Source organism: Lolium rigidum, chromosome 7, assembly GCF_022539505.1.
Source record: "Lolium rigidum isolate FL_2022 chromosome 7, APGP_CSIRO_Lrig_0.1, whole genome shotgun sequence".
NCBI lineage: Eukaryota > Viridiplantae > Streptophyta > Magnoliopsida > Poales > Poaceae > Lolium > Lolium rigidum.
This window is the reverse complement of record NC_061514.1, coordinates 45,966,615-45,987,959: the sequence shown is the minus strand read 5'-3', so window position 1 is coordinate 45,987,959 and position 21,345 is coordinate 45,966,615. Positions and strand designations below refer to the sequence as shown.

The following is a 21,345-nucleotide window of genomic DNA, read 5'->3' as shown; positions in this document are numbered from 1 at the left end:
AAGACAACATTGTCGAGACTCAACCGGAACCCAATGCCGACCATGAATACTCATATGATACTGATTTTGATAGTGAGGCTGAGAACCCAATGCCTAGAGATGAGAGTGGTGATGAATGGTGAGGGTCTTTTATGCTTAGTACCTACATTATCATTATGCTTAATACATACATTTGTCATTATGCTTAGTACCTACATTATCATTATGCTTAATACATACATTTGTCATTATTCTTAATACCTACATTTTTCATTATGCTTAGTACCTATATTTGTCATTATGCTTATTAATTTTCAACATGCTTATTAATTATTTTCTCTTTTCTTATGCAGGTAATTGCCCAATATGAGCGGACGGAAGGCATCATCGAGCTCCTTGCTTGATCAGATGCATCAGCGGAAGCCGTGGCCGGTGCTTCCGGACGGAGTGGAAGACCCATTGTTCCCACCCGGCGTTACGAAGACGCAGACGGAGGACGGGGAGGACGAGGGGAGGACGAGCCGGGAGGACGAGGGGAGGACGAGCCGGAGGACGAGGGGGAGGACGAGCCGGGAGGACGAGGGGGAATGCACAGCTCCTTCTAGCCGACATTCCCTCCGCTTCGGCTCGCTGGCTTCACGGCCTATGGACGAGGAGGAGGACACTAGGGAGGAGGAGGAGGACACTAGGGAGGAGGAGGAGGAGGAGTCTAGGGACGAGGAGGCTTCGACGGAGATGGCTCCGAAGAAGTTGCGGATTCGTGGGGAAGCGCAGGTTCCCGATCAGAGTAAGGAACCTGCTACGGAGGATGAGAAGTGGCTCCTTGTCCCAGGAAAGATAGAGTAAGTAGTAAGGTGATTTCATTTTCATTATGACACTTAGCATTTTCTAATGTTTGATAATTGTGCAGGAATTTCACATACACGGGGAAGAATGTCCGCGTGCCAGGGAGTCTGATTGGAGCTGCTATTAGGAAGTACTGGCCGGGGATGTACACTCCGGTCCTTGGGGGCGAGTCCAAGCTAGCCTACACTTGGGAAGACTTTGAGATAGCGCCTTACCCTGGCTTTACTTCCGCCGCCGACGCCGTGATCAAGAAGTTTTGGGTACGTAATGCATACTCTTTGGGTTTCGTTCATATGTAGTTGATAACCCCACCGTGATAACTCATGCCTCTCACACTTTCTGTTATGCTTGATTGCAGCGCAATTATAGGGTGGCGACTGAGCATAAGGAGAGGGCGAACGTGGTGCTCCGTAACATGTGTCGGAAGTTGACACGGCAGCAGTGGTACAACCAGAGGATCACGTGCATCGGCCACTTCTATGCCGAGCGTGGCGTAAGGTACACAAAGCCCGAGATTGTGCAGGGACTCGCCCCGGCTATGACGATAGATGACTTCATGTCGGTAAGTAATTGTCAATGCGATTCTATGTACCGCGGCTAACTTGCAACTATATTGTTTGTTCTTCAAATGAGTTTTGATTTTGCAGGTTGTACCACATTGGGCTGATAATAATAAGAGGGCCGCCTTCATGGAGTTGGTCAAGAATTGGGTCGGCGAAAACCCCGATTTCAAGGCCGTGAGCGACCGGAACAAGGCCAACCGTGGGAATCAGGGAACACACACTGCGGGGAGCAGCAGCACCGATCGCTGTCGGGAGCGACTGGTACATATAAAAATGGAACAAGCTGCATTTTTTTGATTTTCGATGATATGCATAACATTTGTTTTGTGATGCAGGGGAAGAAGCTCGGGAGGGAACTTGGTGAGATGGAAGCGTGGACGCACATGAAGCCGGTGACGCCCCGTCCGAACGAGCCTCGGCCCGCGCCCGAGATGTACTACGGCAAGGCCAAAGAGAACAAGGAAAGATACCGCGAGGAGTACGCCAAGCTCCATCCGGAGGTGGAGGACCCTATGACCGAGCCGGTCGACGAGGTGGCGATGATGCCGGCGGGGTCCGGCCAGCCGCATGGACGTCCCGCCCGCCTTGCCGGGGGTTTCAAGCCTCAGAGGAACTTCACGCAGATCAAGGCTACCCTCCCCTCCGGCAGCTACGCTACCTCCTCGCGGACTACATGCCGTTCTCGGGTAGAGGTTGATGTAAGTCATCCACACTTTCATCCTCTTTGACTCTTGTTCCTGAATGGCTATGTTGATGAGACACATTATTTCTGAAATTGTAGACTCAGCTCGAGGAGGTCTATGCAGTAGCTTACGAGGAGTATCTCGAGAAGATTAAGGAGCATGACCTTGTGAAAGATGCCTATGTCCAGTGGACGAGCAACCAGATGGCGGTAAGTTTCAATCTCTATGGTTGCAAAACATCATAAGTCCCCATGTTTGAATCTGAGCTATCTCTCCCGTTTCTTGCGAGTTTCACTCGGTTCATGATGACTCGGAGTGCGAGAGGAACCACTCCCAGAGCCACCTCATCCGGGCCGACGCCAGTGTTCCCGTCCAAGGAGGAGTTCTATATCATGTACAAGCGTCAGCGTCAGTTGACCCCGGTAAGTTGCTAACTTGGCTAAGTTGCTAACTTGGTGTGACATGGCTAAGTTGCTAACTCCCTCCAACATGTAGGGATTGGGAGAATCCGGGAACGACACTCCTTGTGGTACGCCGATGCACCCCGGTCGCCATTCTCCCGGTGCTTCGCCGAACCTCGGCATTTTTCTGGTTCCGGTGGCTCTCGTCGTGGTTCTACCTCCCCGAGCACCGTCGAGATACAGCGGCCTCACTTCACCCACTCGGAGCTAGATCGTCTGTAGCTAGATCGTCACTCGGGTGGTGCACCACCATAGTTTCTACATTGTACTAGCTACATGACACATGCTATATGTGTAGAATGATCTATGTAGGATGACTATATGTACCGTATTGCTTGTGTGCTATATTTGTACTAAATTTGGGATTTGGTGCCATATTTGTGCTATATCCGTGATGTGAGCTATATGTGTGCAATTCGTATATGATACTGCTATTTTATATGCAATTGCTGTGCAAATGGAGCAAAATCAGGAAAATTAAAAAAATCGGGCAGCAATGTGCACGACGGTGTCACCGTCGGCACGAGCCCATAGCTGTGCCAAATGGCAGAGTCCGTGCCGACGGTGACACCGTCGGCACAGCTGCTGCCCAGCGCGCGTTTTTTCCAGTTCAAATCAAAACGTTTTCCCGCCGGTTCTGGGAAAAAAAAAGATGAAACTGTGCCGACGGTGAAACCGTCGGCACAAGTGGGCACGTTGACGGCAGCCGGCGTGACGGCGAGATGGGTGTGCCGACGATGGGCAGGCCGACGGCCACCGTCCAGCCGTCGGCGTACGCCTGTGCCGACGGTGTCATGCTACGCCGATGGTGCCCGCGCGAACCCCGACGCCATCTGTGCCGACGCCGGTACGCCGACGGTCACCGTCGGCAGAGACGGTGCCGACGGTGGACTTACCTGTGCCGACGGTGCGGGGCCGTCGGCCCACGGCGTCTTCCCCGTAGTGCGTGTATGTGCGTGTGTGGCCTACGGCTGCCAACGTGAAAGGTATGTGTGGCGGCCATGGCAAAAACGCCACACTACTCTTTATAAATAAAAGTTATCAAGAGTTGATAGAACATAGTGGTAGCTTAGCTTGATGAAGCCTTTAATGTAAACCTGTAGGTCATGAGTTCAAACACCTGAACCACTTTATTTTATTTTTACTTTTTAAAATTGTGCTAGACATGGTAGTATGTTCTAAAATATAGAACCCAGCTCTGTATTATTTTTAAAACTTTTTATCATTTTTTTAATCATTGTAGGAGTCCAAAATGAAACATACTTCCTCCTGTTTATTTCAATTGATACGCATGTACAACATACACATGCATGAATTCTTCACAAGTTGGCATAAATTTAATCTTACCATAGGTACTACTACATAATATTTTCTTTAAATGTCTCATGTAAGATTATGGATTAGGGTATTAATTAAGTAAATTCTGTGTGGGTGAAAGTTCTTTTGTCACCAACAGATTTTTTAAAGCTTTTTTTTGCATTCTCATATTTCTTTTGTGTTGCATTGATTCCACCAGTGTCCAGGAAATGACACATACCAAAAGAAATATTTATATCCGTATTGTTTCAGCAAATATGGGATAACTAAACTTCTAATTGCAGGATGTTTTACGTTCTGGAGCAATAAAATTTGCTACTGATCTACAAATATATCAGGAAGTTGCTGGTCCTGGTGGCCTTGATTTTGCATATATAGATACAACTTCCGTGTATCACACAAAGGTTTGCTTCACAAAGGTTTGCTTTGATGACTTCATACATATATGCATCTTATGATAAACTAATAATATTGGATTAGCTTGTGTTTGTTTCTCTAATAAGCAGATCGGCCTAGCTATGTATATCCAATATATTCATTTAGATTGTAAAGAGAAGGTTACAGCCACCCAGTCCGTTAAAATGCATATAATTACCTTTGTTATGAACCGAATAACCAATGTATCTATATCATCTAGTCAGTGACAACCATTTGTTTATTAGTGATATTTGACTAGAATAATTCTTTTTAGGCGCATTTGAGGGGAAAAATATGATAAAAAACCCTACAAAACAGTACGATAGAATACATATTGCCTGTTGAGTAACGAGAAACTGACATAGTGCAAGGAGTATGGTATCTTAACTCAAATTAATATCCAGATTCCATTGAATTTGCTTTTGTCTAAGTAGATGTGTTGGGTCAGGAAGAATCTATATTCTAGAGTTATCTCATGAAATTGGCACTAGCCTTCTAGATAAGTGGAATGGATGTTTTTCTCCAAACTAACGACAGACAACATAATTTTTTATATAATCGTTATAATATAAAGTACTCCATCCATCTAACAAAGGATGTCTCAACTTTATTAAGTTGAGACATCCATTGTTGGACGGAGGGAGTAATGATTTTTAAATTTAAAGTCAGCACGTGACTTGCCCAGAAAGGATGGTATATGAACTTTTGAAACAAGTAATACAATATTATCGGAGAAATGGCAAGTGTTGTTTTTAGTTTATTAAGTTACTAATAACATAATGCCTCTTCACAATGGAAGAAGCCCCGTTGTGGTTGCATTTCGACAAGTGAACCCTTCAATTGCAAGATCCTTTCCCACCCATAATAGATCTTCATCAAGTAGTAGTGCAATGTCTAGCACTTCGATAAAAAAAATTAAAAACAATGCGGAGCTGGGTTCTATATTTTAGAACATAATACTACATTGTCTAGCACAATTTTAAAAAGTAAAATAAAATCAAGTGGTTTGGGGGTTTGAACTCAAAATCTACAGGTTTGCATTGAAGGCTTCATCCAGCTAAGCTACCACTACGTTCTATCAACTATAGACAACGTTTATTTATAAAGAGTAGTGTGACGCCTTTGCCATGGTCACCACACATGTCTTCCATGTTGGCAGTTGTAGGCAACGCACGCCATGCAGGCAAGATGGGTGGTTCCTATCGCACGGGAGTGTGGTGCCGCTCGCATAGGCGCCACACAAAAGTGTTAGTGAAATGAAATAGTTTGGTCGAAAGGTTATTTTATGCATTTCTTTCACAAAAAGATTATTTTTGTGCAAATGGCCGATTTTGGCCAGCCAAAATACTATTTTAACCAGCTCTCTCTACTTGACCTTTAAAGACATGCACGATGGGAGCCCGGGCAGCTGCCCATGCTAGCTGGGCCCTAGCTCCGCCCATGGCAACGGATCGACCTCCATGTGACGTTGCCGCACTTCATACCAGTTACCTCTATATTCAGGCACGGATCAATTAATACCGGCATACACGGAGTAAGCAATATCACACTTAATCGCAAATGCCAAGATAATTCTTCAAATGCAAATTTTATCACAAGCTAGATATTATCTCCGTTCCAAAATGCAAGTGTTTTTTTAGAAAGTACTATCTCCATTTCAAAATGTAAGCTCTCTTCGAAAGCTAAATTAGCTTTATAAAAAATCTTATATTTTGAAACGTAGATAATAATTGTTAGTCTACCTCTATATTCATGTGTCCAGACAAGACCAACGCACTATTCTTGTCAAACGCTGAAATCTATCCCATCAAAATTTACTGCATGCATCGAGCAATACTACTCACCTTTCTCAACAGATAAATCATGAGCTGTGTGATTCATCTGGGCCTGAATAATGAATACAGAGGTATCAAGTGAAGTGGTATGAAGTGAGGCAACGTCACATGGATGTCGATTTACTATGGTCTTGGCAACAGATCGATTTGCATAGTTGAGTGCAGTACCATGACGGATCTGGGTACCTAGGCTAGCTACTCTTTAATTTTAGTAAACACCTCCAGTACTGCTAGTGCTAGGCATGTGGTAGAATTGAGGCTGTCGTCGTACCGAACACTCGCACTTAATTTCCCTGTACATTGTGTAGTAGTACAATGTACTTCTCTATGATATAAATGAAAAGGCAAACTGTTGCCCCTATCTGGTCTGTTCAATCAAAACTTTCTCTCTGCTATCGATCGCCAAGACTCAAATTGGTAAAATGATTTCATCGAAAATAAACACAGTTTCCAGATCATCGTAAAATACTAAAGACATATTAGTCAGGCTGAAGAGAAGTGCTTCAGTTAACATTGAACACCCCAGGTTATAGCTAAACATAATAGAATAGTTCCCCGTTCTACTGATTTACGGCAAGGAAAAGCACATACTTCCTGGTTCACTAATATTGTGGAGACAGCTGATCAACGCTAAATACAACAACTCAGACGACATCTTTTTGGCATCTGGTCAGCGGGGCTCCCAGTTCTGGCGCAGCATTCACAAAATAAAACATCTGTTCAAGTTAGGCGCCCAGCACTCCATTAGGGATGGTCGTCGTACCAAGTTCTGGATGGACCGGTGGGTGGGGGATGCACCGCTTAAAGACAGAAGGTCTATTCATTGTTGCTTCTTCGCAGATGGACTCTGTGGCTCAGGTGTGTGGCTCCAGTGAACCGTTGAGTTTCCGAAGACAGTTGGATCAAGGTCTAGCCACGGCCCAGGAAGAGTTGCAATCGCTGATTGATTCGACTCTGCTTTCCGAAGGCCAGGACAAGGTGTCCTGGCGCCTCGAGAGGGACGGGAATTTCTCTGTTAAATCCTTGTATGCGCGACTGTCTCAAGGGGCGACAGTGGCGCACTTCAAGGACGTGTGGGCGGCTAAAGTTCCCCTTAAGATCCGCATCTTTGCGTGGCAGCTAGTACTCGATCGTCTTCCTTCTAGTGCTAACATCTTGTCGAGACATGGCCCGGGCAACGGCAATTGCGCTCTCTGCGGGGAGAGAGAGACGGCGGACCACATTTTCTTTACTTGCCCTTTAGCCATGTTCGCTTGGAGCGTCCTCAGACTCATCCTCCAATGCAGTTGGTGCCCTGCCTCCTTCCCACAATTCTTTGCAATTCTTGTCAATTTTGCGGGACGGGCTCGTAGAACGATTTGGTGCCTTTTCCTGGCGCAATCTTGGGCACTCTGGCTTATCAGAAACAAACTTACTATGGAGTCCAAGCTTATTCGACATCCTGCTGACATAATCTTTAAAACTATGTTTTGTTTGCAGCAGTGGCTCATCCTGGCGAAGCCAAGGGACCGTCCCTAGCTTAGGTGGCTGATCTCTGAGCTCAGACGGATCCATGCCCTTCATCTCCCGGTCGACGTCTGAGGCTGCTCCTTCCTTTCCTCATCCCAGGGGCGGATGACGACGTTTCTCTTTCTTCCTGGTTCTCGGTCTGTTAGGGGAGGCCGACCCCAGGTTCCTTGCAGTCGTTTATTTCCTTGGCTAAGCTGTATGCTGCAGCATGTAATGCACTTATGTGAACCTGTTGGGCTTTATTAATTTAAAGTCGGGCACCTAGTGCATTTTATCTAAAAAAAATATTTAAAAATGGACTAGATACAAACCAAAATGAGTGACCTACACACTAAAAATAGACTAAATACAAACTAAAGTGAGTGAATCTAGAAAAGAGCTAAAACGTATTATAAAAGAGAACGGAGCGAGTAGTCTACATCCACAAAAATATCCGAATTAAAAACACAACAGATAAAAGTACCGGCCGTAATGTTTTGCATTTAAACCATCAACATACTGATACAGTGTCTACGGTGGGTGGCAAGAGAGGCATTACCAGTAACCAACCAGTAAAGGGATCTCGAACCAGCCACGTCAATGAGCAAGTCATTGTCCTCCCTATACAGGATAATAAGGTGTTGCATCAAAACAATCTAAATCCTTATTTTGGGCATGCTAGCAACTGAAGATGACACCATGAGGAGCATACAAAGCAAGAAAATATTTGTTCAAACCAGAACATTCTTAAATTAATTCTCCAATTCCCAGCCTTTTCGCGTACCACACAACAACCTAATAAAGGATTTAAACTCTATATATTGTAGATCATTAACCATATGTTTGCCTATACTGAAATTTGCAAATATAGACTAATTAGACCTTCAACATCTAACGACCCTCTAATGTTGTGATGCTCACTCCATTTGCAGAATTTTCCATGTTCTCCCTTGGTTCTTGAGTTTCCCAATTCTGCATAGCAAAATATGCAGGCTGCTTTGGTGCAGGGAGCAATGCACTTTCATTCTCTAACATAAAAATAACTGATGACATAAGCGGTCTATCATCAGGATGATCTTGAACACACAAGAGACCAACATGAATACACCGTAGAACATGAAGTGGACAGCTCTCAATGACTGAAGAGTGCATTAGCTCTGTTGCTTTTCCATCTTGCCACAATCTCCATGCCTGAACCAATAAGAGCAACTTATGATCAAGTTTCTGCGTTTTGTTTGAGCTATTGAAATTTTATGCATTTCTCCAAACTTACGTAAGTTGTAAGGCTCGAAAAGTTCATTATAAGCTGCGGTGAGCTGATCTTCAAGCCACTTACAATCTCCAAAATAAGAACGCCAAAGCTATAGGTGTCCGATTTTACAGAAAAGGCACCTCCCATCACATATTCAGGCGACATGTAACCACTATTAAAATAATTCAAACAAGAAAGTCATAATTTGAGATCAACTAAACAATAAAACACTGGAAGTTCGATAGGTGTCTGGTGCATTTAATTACTTACTATGTCCCAACAACCCGGGAAGTGTTTGCATGCCGTTGGTTTCCACGAAAGATCCTAGCCATACCAAAGTCGGATATTTTCGGAGTCATTTCTGAATCTAGCAAGATGTTGCTTGCTTTGAGATCTCTGTGAATTATAGTTAATCTTGAATCTTGGTGGAGGTAAAGCAGCCCTCTCGCCACCCCATTAATTATATTATAGCGTGTGGGCCAATCTAGCACATATTGTTTTGTAGCATCTACAAAGATGAACCATAAATATATTATATCATTAGTCATCGGGCGATACCCTGTTGGTTGATAAGAAATTTACAATTTGTATCAAAAGCCTGACCATACCAAAAAGGAATGCATCCAAGCTTTTGTTAGGCAGGTATTCGTAGATAAGCAACCTCTCATCTCCATGAATGCAGCAACCAAGAAGTCTAACTAGATTTCTATGCTGCAATTGAGCAATCAGATCTACTTCATTTTTGAACTCCTTTATCCCTTGTTCAGAGTCAATACTAAGCCTTTTGATAGCAACATTGTTGAGACCATCCAACATTCCCTACATGATTGCATCATCGTGAATTATGAAATGACAAAAGCAATTCGTTTTAACACGAAATTATTATCCTTGCAAAATGAATATGTGCTATAGAAAATATGGATATAAAACTTTTTGTTACCTTGTAAACTTTGCCAAAACCTCCCTTTCCGATTTGTTTCAAGTCAGAGAAATTATCTGTTGCAGCAGCAATATCTTCAAAGCTAACAAATGGTAGCTCTATACTTTCGCCTCCAGTTCCATTGGAAGAACTAAGGTACTCTGGCATCACTCTCTTCTGGATTTCATTCTTTCGTTGTTTGCTTGCTAAAGATAAATTTCTTAATACCACTTATAAAATGAAGTTGAATTTTGATAAAGAAGCCATTGTTTATTTTACCCCTGTATTTGCATATCCCGACAAGGGCTATACATGTGAGTATCAATAGGCATGCAATGGCCGGGAGTACAATCTTTACCAATCTTCTATTCTTTTGAACTGCAAAATATGTCCTGTAAGAATTTAGCGCATCACATTTTTAAAGAAAAATAAGTTACTACATCAAGCATTACTCATAGGAGCATGCAAATACTTGCGCACAATAGCATAAATGTTCGGCATACCAAGCAACTATGCTACTACTGATCCTGTCCAGAGTTACTGATAGGCTTATGGTAAGTTGAAGTTTTATGTTGCAATATGCTCGTAAAGAACAGTTCCAAGTTTACTGATTATTTTATACACCAACAAAACTGGCTGCAAAGAAGTATTGATGACTGCGATCATACTGTTAAGTTCATAACTTAGCATATGTCCCCTGCTTAAAGTGTTGGTGTTGAGTTGATGGGCATAGTCCTAAGTGTAAAGTTTCATTAAATAAAGTCCCATGACAAATTTAGCACAGTGATATCATAATTCATAAGTTTACAGTGGACTACTGGAGTGGTGCATACCAGGAGAGTCAGCAAGCCGGACGAACAGGTTCTCGCCACGATTGCTATACTTCCCCGTGTCGACGAGCTCCGTTGTCCAAATTAAGCACCTGGACTGGTCAGCCATAGAATCGTTACTGTTCAAGTTAGTGTAAGTGTAGGCCGTACATGAGCAATTGATGGTGCACTCGGCCGTGCACTCGTCGAAGCTTCTGTTCAGGACATGGAAGGATTTGGCTGGAACCTTCATCCTAGACAAGGTCACGAAATGACTTTGCCTACTGCATTCCAACGCCTTTATTCTTCTACATCCGCTGGAGAAGTTAAGACTAATAGGCTCAAACCCATCGAGACAACGGCATGTCGCGATAACCCCCATGTTGTCACAATAGCCGAACGGGCCACAGGAAGCATAGAGGTCGCAGCTGCTACTGGGGTCCTCGGCAGTGGTTGTCCATGACGAATTGTTGTTCCAGCTAAGACTCCTCAGCATGCCTGTATAGTCGAGCGTAAGACGTGCATACGGTGAGCCAGCAGACACGGAGAATTCATAATAGAACCCATCACCTGTGCCGACAATCGCTTCATAGATGATTGTGTTCTGGTATATTCTACCATCCACTGTCGAACCACTGAACATACTGAGGCGGGTGTAGGGCATAGTCCCATGCCAAATGACTAACTGATGGCCCGAGCTGAGGTCAAGGCTCAAAGAAAAATCTCCGGTGGATGGGTCAAGGGGCCCTCTCCAAGCAACAAGCCGCCCAATGATACGGGCCTTGTCGCTGAGGAAGAGCCTTGTGCCTGGGAGGATGGTGTCTGTCGGATGATCAAAACTCTGCCATATGATTGTACCATTTAGAAACTGGAGGACCAGGTTCCCCGTGTCGAGTAGCACTGCAACAACTCCCATGCCAGCGATGTTGTTCTTCGTTGCCCAAGGGATGCGACCCTGGGAGTCAGACAACACCAAGTCAGAGCTGTTGGTGATGGCGAGCATGGGGGATGAAGTGGCGGCGATCGGGTTATCACGATTGGCAGTCCATACGACGGTGCGGCCAGGGATGTTGTGGTACCATATGCTGAGGTATAAGCTCGTGTTGGAGCCGTCCGGCGAGAAGAAGCCAAGCGCAAAGTCGCCGCCCTTGGAGACGAGCATGTCGCCGGAGGAGAGTGGCTTTGCGTCTGTGAGCTGGTCATCGGATCTGCAGGATGAACTCAAGAACATGAGGATCAAAATGGGAACGCAAGAGGGCATACCCATGGTGCCTCTTCTTCTATCTGGGGGCAGCTATAGAAGCTAATCAACTGAGGTGCGTGGTTCTGCACTTCTGCTGAACAACTTAACAAGTGGTTGGAGTCTTCTTTCTCGACCTCCCAGTCTAAACTTGTCTCTCATCGCAAAAAATGGAGATATATAGAATGGTTAAGTATCACGAGAATAGTAATGGAGAAAGACAGTAAAGTTGACATAGAGACCTTATCAAAGATGAACATAGCAAAGTCCAAGTCTCCAATGGTGCTGCACGCGCAAAGAAAAATCCTCACCAAATTGGAGTTTAGATTGAGTGGGACAGCCGACAAGGGAAAGGCATGTGGGTTTGCTTACTAATTAAGGCAAAGTGTTGCGGTCTGTTTGGTGAGTTGGTGACTTCTCCCAGCTCCGGGACGGGAAAATCAATGAAAGAAGTTGACACTTGGGTTAGTCAGTAAGATAATCAACGAAAGAAGACAACAAATATCATACCAATGATGAAATACTTTGGGTTTTTTTACTTGGGGTTAGTTTCTGTAAAGACCAGAGTCTAATTGAGATTAATCCATAATGACCTATTGCATCAAAACAATATAACATCCATCCTTCTTGGCAGCAAAATCATACAGGGCAGGAAAATCTTTGTTTGAACTCAAATAGGACATTCTCGATTGGTTCTCAGTTGAAATCATTTTCCGGTACAGCACAACCTACCGAAATATTAAAATTCCAACTACTGTTGATCCTAAAGTATACTCCCACCCATACAGAATGAACCCAAGAATGGGAGGATGGAAATAGGAATGCTAGACTTACCTTGTAAGTTTTAAGGCCATCTTTTTCATCCTTCAGGAACCAACAAAGGAGAACGTGGTTCTTCAGAACAATTCTGCTGCAGGGAGTGAAGACAATTCTGAAATTGGACGTATCAATGATAACGACGCGATAATAATAATAATAATAAATGCAGCATAGACTTTGTCACGTATACCAAACATGATTAGCAGATGATCGACAGGCAGGAGCCTAGCCTAGACCCTGAAGTCCCAAACAATATATGCTACACGTGCAGAGGAAATTTGTTGCTACGGGTTCAGATTGGAGGTTTGACTTCGGACTTGGAGAGTGCGACAGGGGAAACCTCAGGGCTGGTTGGCGTGGCGCAGTGTTTGACTTGTTGGGGTTTCATGACGTAGCAGCGGACGCCCGCAGTCTCCTGCCGCCGCCGACGCCCACCACGGCGGTGGCCACGGCGAGAAGCGCCTACCGCCGCTGCCGCGGACGACGCCGCCGGGTCAGTCTCGGTGCGGGACCTGGACGCCAAGGTCGATTGGGATCGGAGCGACGGCATTCACGCCCGGATTGATCGATCCGATCGAGAGACTGCGGTAAATCGGCGCGGATTTCATCGAGGAATCCACGAATGGAAGTTCTTTTTTCTCGAGGGTACCTCTTCCAGACACGAGAGGGTAATGGGCGCTCGATATAGGCCTTTCCTCCCTTCGGCCACTTGGGATTTCGGCCCTAATCACTCAAGTTGAGACACTGAATTAGTGGGCCAAGGCCTACTGAGTGGTATAGTTGAGACACCGCAGCTGCCGCACCCGTCGGCGCACAGCAACCCCGGAGAAGAAAGCATGAAAGCCAGCTAGTTAAACTTTGTTTTTTCTTGCAATCCCATTTAACCAATGACCAAACATATAAGTAATATTCGAAGGTGGGGGTAAATTAAAAGCTAAATAAAGTCAAAACAATATAGTTAACATCCTTCAGTCTTTCACGCATGTAAGAAAAAGATAGCAGCAACATCATACAGGGCAGGAAAATCTTTGTTTGAACTCATATACGGAGTAAGACATTTTCGATTGATTCTCAGTTCACATTATTTTCCCGTACAGCACAACAACATACGGAGGCCCCTACTCTCTTGCGTGCACTTGTCTTTTATTTTAGATAGATATCTCTAGCTTGAATGCATTTTTGCTGACATATCGTGCTACATTTGTATATCCTTAGTGACATGTTTGACAGTATACTGCCACCCATGCTGAGATTTCCATATGTGCTGAAATTTGAACTTCATATCTAACGACCGTCTAATGTTGTGATGCTCAGCACATTTGAAGAACCTTCCTGGGTCTCGGAATGTCGCAGAGCAAAATATGCAGGCCGCTTTGGTGCAGGGAGCAAGACGATTTCATTCCCTAACATAAAAATAACCGATGACATGAGCGGCCTATCATCCGGGTCATCTTGAACACACAAGAGACCGACATGAATACATCGTACAGCTTCATGAAGTGGACAGCTCTCAGAAACCGAAGACTGCATTAATTCTGCTGCTTTTCCATCTTTCCATAGCCTCCATGCCTGGGCCAACAGAATCAGCCTATGATCAGTTGACTACATTTTGTTTGAGGTATTGAAATGTTGTGAATTTCTCTGTACTTACATAACATGTAAGACCGCCAAAGTTCATCATGAGCTGCGGTGAGTTTACCTTCAAGCCACTTACAATCTCCAACAGAAGAATACCAAAGCTATAGGTGTCGGATTTTACAGAAAAGTCACCTCTCATCGCATATTCAGGCGACATGTAACCACTGTTTAAAATAATAACAAGAAATGCAAAATTGAGATAAGATATACGGTATAAACTAGAACTTGACAGGTGGCTAGTGCATTTATTTACTTACTATGTACCAACAACATGGGTAGTGTTTTCTTGTTGTTGGTTTCCACCAAATATCCTTGCCATACCAAAGTCTGATATTTTGGGAGTCATTTCTGAGTCCAACAAGACATTACTTGCTTTGAGATCTCTGTGAATTATGGTTAACCTTGAATCTTGGTGGAGATAGAGAAGACCTCTCGCTACTCCCTGAATTATTTTGAAGCGTGCAGGCCAATTAAGTACATGGTGTCTTGTAGCATCTTCAAAGTTTATGGTAAACAAAGTGTATCATTAGTTATCAGTGATTTCTATATGGTTAATAAAAAACTTGTAGTAAATACCAGAAGTCAGAGCATACCAAAAAGGAAGGCATCCAAGCTTTTGTTAGGTAAGTATTCATAGATAAGTAACCTCTCATCTCTATGAATGCAGCAACCAATCAGTCTAACTAGGTTTTTGTGCTGCAATTTAGCAATTAGAACTATTTCATTCTTAAACTCCTCTACGCCTTGCCCAGAATCCTTACTAAGCCTTTTGATAGCAACTTCCTTGACACCTTCCAGCATTCCCTACATGACCGCATCATCCTAAGTTGTGAGAAGATGACAGCAATTGAACTTGACTACTATAATTATACTGAAGAACAGAGCATGTGCTGCTGAAACTACATACATAAAACTTGTTGTTATTACCTTGTAAACTTTCCCAAAACCTCCTCTTCCAATTTGCTTAGAATCAGCGAAATTATCAGTTGCGGCGACAATATCCTCGAAGCTAACAAAAGGAAATTCTGCACTTTCGACTCCAGTTTCACTGAAAGAACGAAGGTATCCTAGCATTGGCCTCTTCTTGATTTCCGTCTTTTGATGTTTGCTTGCTAAAGATCAATACTTTGTTATTAACATTTAGGCAATTAAGTTGAATTTTGAAGACAAGAGTCTTTTTCTATTATACCTTTGTATTTGCATATCATGACAAAGACTACGCATGTAACCATCAGCGAGCATACTACGGTCGGGAGCACAATCTTTACCGATTTCCTATTCCTTCGAACTGCCACTGCATCCGATACATCACCTTTTTTAGGAAAAAAATAATTTACCATATGAAGCATTACTTGCAAGGGTATGAAGTTACATGCTTGGACCTAATAAATGTGCTACCAATAAACCCTTAGAGGTTTTGGTAGGCCTATCGTAAAATGGGATTTAATATTGCATTATACACTGACAAAAAATAGTAAGAATCTTACCATTCTAAACACCAAATTAATTTGCTGCAAAAAAATGCAATTGACTATTAATGCAATATTGTTAAGTTTATGCATTTAATAGATGCACCGTTCAAGTGTTGTGTTGATTTGATACACAACTAATTTTGCAGGGAATTTCAGCGGCATAACACATTGAGTGCCATAATAACATAAGACTGGAAAGGTGTGGTGCATACCAGGGGAGTCGGAAAGCCGGAGGTACACATTCTCGCCAGCTTCTTGATATTTTCCGGTGTCAACAAGCTCCCCTGACCAAACCAAGCACCTTGATGGGTCAGCCATAGCACCTGGACTGTTCAAGTGGGCATAAGCGTAAGCTGTGCATGAGCAGTTGCGGCTGCACTCGGCTTCACACTGATCGAAGCTTCTATTGCGTATATGCAAGAAATTGTCTGGAATTTTCATCCTAGGCAAGGCCACAAAATGACTTGGTGTGCCGCATTTTATTGCTGCTATTCGCCTACATCCTCTAGAAACATTATTACCATCAGGCTCAAACCCATCAAGGCACTGGCATGTTGGGACAGTCCGAGTGAAGTCGCAATAGCTCGATGGGCCACACGAGGAATAGAGGTCACATGGAGCAGTAGGGATTTCAGCAATGAGTGTCCACGATGATGACTGCGTGTTCCAGCGAAGATACTGCAGCTTGCCAGTGTAGTCAAGCTTGATGCGCATGAAGTCTGAGCTGTTAGAGATTGTGAACATGAAGTAGAACAGGTCCCCTATGTTGACGGTCGTCCGGGTGCCGTTGTTCACGTACATGCCACCATTCACTGATACGCCATCCGACACGGTCATGCGGTAGTATGGCCTGGTCTTGTTCCAGGTGACAAACTGGATATCCGGAGAGGCAGGGTCACCGCTGCAGGAGAAGTCCCCAGACGAAGGATCATCAGGGCCCTTCCAAGCAACAAGGCGCTCGGCATAGTGGGCCCCGTAGCTCAACAAAAACCTCATGCTTGGAAGGAGGGTGTCGGTGGGATGATCGAAACTCTGCCATATGATTGTGCCGTTTAAATACTGGAGGACAAAGTTACCGGTGTCGAGCAGCACTGCAGCAACTCCGGTGGCAGTGATGTTGTTCTTCGTTGACCAAGTAGCGCGGCCTCGGGAGTCAGACAACACCAGGCCAGAACTGTTGGTGATGGCGAGCATGGGGGATGAAGAGGTGGGGATCGGGTCCTCGCGGTTGGCGGTCCACACGACGGTCCGGCCGGGGATGTTGTTGTACCATATGCCAAGGTATAAGCTGGCGTTGGAGTCGCTCGGAGAGAAGAAGCCGAGCGCAAAGTCCCCGGCCTTGGAGACGAGCGTGTCGGCGGAGGAGAGCGGCTTTGCATTCGTGAGCTGGTCATCGGACCTACAGAGTGAACCAAAGGATAGGAGGATGAAAATAGGAATGCAGGACTTGCCTTGTAAGGCCATCTTCTTCATCCTCCCGGAACCAACTGAGGTTGTATGTGGTTCTTCAGAAGAATTGTGCCTGGCTACAGGGAGTGAAGACAAAGTCTGAAATTGTACGTTTGAATGGTAATTTTTTTTTGCGGGGATATCAATGATAACTTGGTAAGCACGTGATAATAATAAATACAAGATGGACTTAGTCACGTAGACCAAACATGATTAGCGGATGATGGCAGGCAGGCAGGAGACCAGACCCCTGAAGTCTCCAACAATGCTACACGCGCAGAGGAAATTCGTTGCTACGGGTTCAGAACTTCAGATTGAAGGTTTGACCTTGGACTAATAGAGAGTGCGACAGGGGAAACCTCAGGGCTTGTTGGCGTGGCGGAGTGTTTGACTTGTTGGGGTTTCACGACGTGGCAGCGGCCGCCCGCGGTCTCCTGCCGCCGACGCCGACGCCTACCACGGCCGGCGGTGGCCACCGCGAGAAGCGCGCGCCGATCGCCGCTGCCGAGGACGACGCCGCCGGGTCGCTCTCGGTGCGGGACCTTGACGCCATGGTCGATTGGGATGGGAGCGACGCCGTAGCTCCTCCATTCACGCCCGGATTGATCGATCCGATCGAGAGACTGCGGTAATCGGCGCGGATATCGTCGAGGAATCCGTCGAAAGCAAGTTTTTTTTGTTCTCGAGAGGAGGGAATGGGCACTCGATATGGGCCTTTCCTCCGTTCAGCTACTTGGGCTTTCGACCCGTAAGCACTTAAGTTTACACGGAACCAGTGGGCCAAGGCCTACTGAGTGATATAGTTGCCATTCTCCCGAGAGAAGGAAGCCGGGGGGTCCGGGAAATCCTATACACCGACCAGGTCGGTGCCTACCACGCACCGCACAGCCTGGTCGGGTATTGGGCCTGGCCCATTTTCATCTTTTTTCATTTTTACGTTTTCTGTTTTGTTTCTGTTTTTTCTGTTTTTTCTTTTTTCTGTTTTTTTTTCTTTTCATTTCTGTTTATTTTTCTTTTTGTTCAAAATCGAAATAGTTCAAATTTGAAAATAGTTCAAATTCGAAAAACGTTCATATTTGAAAAGTGTTCAAAACGAAAAATGTTCAAAGCTAAAAATTGTTCGTATCCGAAAAATGTTCATAATCGAAAAATGTTCAAATTTAAAATATGTTCATTTTCGAAAAATGTTCAAATTTTGGGAAAAATCGATATTCGTTCAAATTTAGAAATTCGTTTAAATTTCAAAATCTGTTCAAAATCTGAAATTTGTTCACTTTTCAAATTTGTTCAAATTTTTAAAAACGTTCGGGATTTAAAATTATCTATATTTTGAAAAATGTTTAAATTTTGAATTTGTTCAGATTTGAAAAACGTTCAAATATTTTTTAAGAAACCTCAAAAATTATTTTGGTTTTCCAAAAAAACATTAAGATTTAAAAATACAAAAACAAAACAAAGAAAAGAAAAGTTGTACCTAATGGGCCGCGGCCCATGAAACTGCTGCCTGCCCGTGGGGGTGCGGTGGCTTGTTTCCACCGACCAGGTCGGCAGAAAGCACCTCCCGGGGGGTCCTCCTCTCTGGCGCTCGCGCGCCCCCTATTCTTCAGCGCGCTTAAGAATCGGCCCATCTTTCCTCGGATGATTTCAGTTCGCACAAAGGCCTTTGCATCATGCATCCGAAGCGTGCTGCCCGGTATTTTTCGTAGTTGGACATACACTACAGGCCAAGGTTCGTATTTAAGCTGGTCAAAGTTTTACCAGCTCCCCGAGGTGGGACTAAAAACCAAATCAAGATTATGCCGCGTCCGTTGCATGTCTAGCTTTCCGTCGCTGCTTTCCTTTTCTGTTACCCCTTCAATCACGTAGCTAGCTAGCCAACGCGTGGCTGGTTTGGCTTTTTTTTTTCCTTTCTTCGTTCAGGACTTCACGTAACTAGCTACCAGCCGCTGCTTTGGCTTTTTTTTTTTTTTTTTGCTTCGTTCACGTAGCTAGCTATCTAGCGCCTGCGCCGCTCTGTTTTTATTTTTACGAAGAAAAATAGCAGGAGTTAAAGCTAATTGGTAACTTGACATGCACTAGTTTGAACATGGGCACCCAAACCATTAATTGGGGTAAACCAAAGATTGTAAAAACAAAATTTGGTCAACCTAAGGCTTTTCAATAATTCAGTAGGACAAATGTTATACCAAAGTGGAACATAACTTTTATTTGTATGGATAAAATGAGTACGAACAAAACAAAAAATAGTTTGTGTGTAGTTGACCTGTCTTCGTTGTCCAGGATAGTTCAATTCACTTGTATGTGAGTATGAAGCGGGTCAGTATTTAAACAGCTGCGCATCCGTCTAATCTTACGATGTGGGACTATTCGGTATCAGTGAGAGGTCGGCCACGAGCGACAGGAAATCGGCATCCAGCGGCTGCATGCGCTTCTAATATCTGTGAGTGAAGGTGTGTGTGGAGGCACCTGTGTGAAAATAATTATATCGTGATATTTATAGTCTATGATCGCTAGTCCACTAGCAATATGTCTGATCATTGTTTCGTTCTATTAATTTTAGCAAATAAATTCGGACTAAATAAAACATAACACATCGAACACATTGCAATATACAATGGAATAAGAGTTGGCTAGTTGGAAAAAATGTTATACGCATAAGAAGAAATAGTTTTCTATGTGTGTGAAAAAAATCTCGTCTACTCAAGGAACAACAATATTGCGTCCAAGAGAACATCTCGTCTACTCAGATAACAAGAATGTTGAAACATCTCGTCTACTCGGGGAACAAGATGATTTGTTCCCTAGAACAAATCTCCTCTGCTCGAGGAACGATAATATTGCATCCGAGAACATGTCTCGTCTTCTTAGGGAATAAAACTATTGAATATGTGGAACAAACCTCGGCTACTAGGGGACAACAGCCTAAAAAGGAGGGGAACATGTAATATCCCAGGTATTGGGGTTACAAAAATAGAGGAAACGGATGTGTGCATTGCATTCATGCATAGAAAATCTGGGGAATTTTCGCGCTTTAAAGTAAAACAGTCACAGTAACTGAATTTTCACTTGACCTTGGTGGAATGGAAATAGCTCATCAAGTCAAGCGCTATAAACCTCAATGTGACCTTTTCTAAAATCTTGTTTTGGGTAGAGATGATTCGATCTAAGGGGTTAGATCAAATGGAACTAATAATCAACACAACAACACTTTACTCAATGATCAATTGCTTGATCTTATAACATATCATAATATGGTAATCCTTACCATAACATATGAACATACATCTATTTGGAAATCAAGTAACAATAAATGGAGAAAACCATTCTTCACTTATCTTTTCCATGTCTTAAACAAATCCTTGATCCTACCATGAACCTCATGGTATTCATTCTACTCTAGTCTTGGAAACATAACAAGGAGATCAACTCTAGTGATACATTTCTCTATTCCAAATTATTATACATCAAACCCGGAGAGGTGAGGGTTCTATAATATTTATTAGAGAAGCAATGACAACCCTTGAGCTAAACCTTGGATATACATCCATGCGTTTAAATCATCATCTTTAAGAGAAACCCTAGGATGTTAATCAAAACAATCCCTAGAGAGAGAAACCAATTACGTTAAACATAGATTTTGATGATCACATCAATCTCTATGGAGCCTAACCTCAGAGTTAGTATTAAAGTCCTTCCCAAATGAGAGAGAACTATCCATAGGTACCGATGATTAAATCATCATTGTTTAAGAAGAACCCTAACGTAATATCTCGGACATTCTCCTGGGATATAATCCATTGAGACAACCATGACCATGTCCACCTAAGGAATTATAAGAGAAGTACTATACCTTAGTTGATCAAGACAATACTTGACCTTAGAAGTGAGAAACCTAACTCGGGAGAGATATACTTTAGAAAGCCAAACCTTGATCATTATAAAATGAGTACTGATCATAAACCCTAAGAACTTGAGGAGAAGTTATTAAGAACAAGTTGATCATGCCTAATCCATGATCATGTTCTTGAGGTATGTGAGGATAAGTTAAATCCTAATAGGATAAGTAGATATCCTTTACCACATGAAATCATAGGGAGGTAACTAGTAAGCAACCCTAGGATTGAATCCTAACCTTAACTTGTGAACCACTTGGTGATC

General features: G+C 43.7%; 2 protein-coding genes across 2 annotated transcripts; both read right to left on the bottom strand.

The window, feature by feature from the left end:
- Positions 1-8,415: 8,415 nt before the first annotated feature.
- Positions 8,416-11,836, bottom strand: LOC124674903 (G-type lectin S-receptor-like serine/threonine-protein kinase B120). The gene is made up of 7 exons (XM_047210958.1): positions 10,594-11,836; positions 10,040-10,138; positions 9,782-9,966; positions 9,450-9,660; positions 9,112-9,349; positions 8,863-9,013; positions 8,416-8,780 (listed from the first exon to the last, which is right to left on the bottom strand). Exons 1-7 carry the CDS (start codon positions 11,834-11,836, stop codon positions 8,481-8,483), a joined length of 2,427 nt encoding a protein of 808 aa, XP_047066914.1. The 3' UTR covers positions 8,416-8,480.
- Positions 11,837-13,912: 2,076 nt separating this feature from the next.
- Positions 13,913-17,740, bottom strand: LOC124671262 (G-type lectin S-receptor-like serine/threonine-protein kinase B120). The gene is made up of 8 exons (XM_047207652.1): positions 17,645-17,740; positions 15,924-17,286; positions 15,456-15,578; positions 15,194-15,378; positions 14,860-15,070; positions 14,524-14,761; positions 14,343-14,430; positions 13,913-14,197 (listed from the first exon to the last, which is right to left on the bottom strand). The coding sequence occupies exons 1-8, from the start codon at positions 17,738-17,740 to the stop codon at positions 13,913-13,915; spliced, it is 2,589 nt and encodes an 862-aa protein (XP_047063608.1).
- Positions 17,741-21,345: the final 3,605 nt, after the last annotated feature.

What these genes read in the sequence shown, in the direction of transcription:
- LOC124671262 (XM_047207652.1), bottom strand. Translation starts at nt 17,740, where the DNA reads ATGGCGTCAAGGTCCCGCACCGAGAGCGACCCGGCGGCGTCGTCCTCG. An exon ending in CATGATATGCAAATACAAAG is followed by an intron (nt 15,379 to 15,455) that starts GTATAATAGAAA and finishes ATTGATCTTTAG; the next exon opens with CAAGCAAACATCAAAAGACG. An exon ending in GTATTCTTCTGTTGGAGATT is followed by an intron (nt 14,198 to 14,342) that starts GTAAGTGGCTTG and finishes CTGTTGGCCCAG; the next exon opens with GCATGGAGGCTATGGAAAGA.
- LOC124674903 (XM_047210958.1), bottom strand. Translation starts at nt 11,836, where the DNA reads ATGGGTATGCCCTCTTGCGTTCCCATTTTGATCCTCATGTTCTTGAGT. An exon ending in CGGGATATGCAAATACAGGG is followed by an intron (nt 9,967 to 10,039) that starts GTAAAATAAACA and finishes ATTTATCTTTAG; the next exon opens with CAAGCAAACAACGAAAGAAT. An exon ending in CTTGGATGCATTCCTTTTTG is followed by an intron (nt 9,350 to 9,449) that starts GTATGGTCAGGC and finishes TCATCTTTGTAG; the next exon opens with ATGCTACAAAACAATATGTG.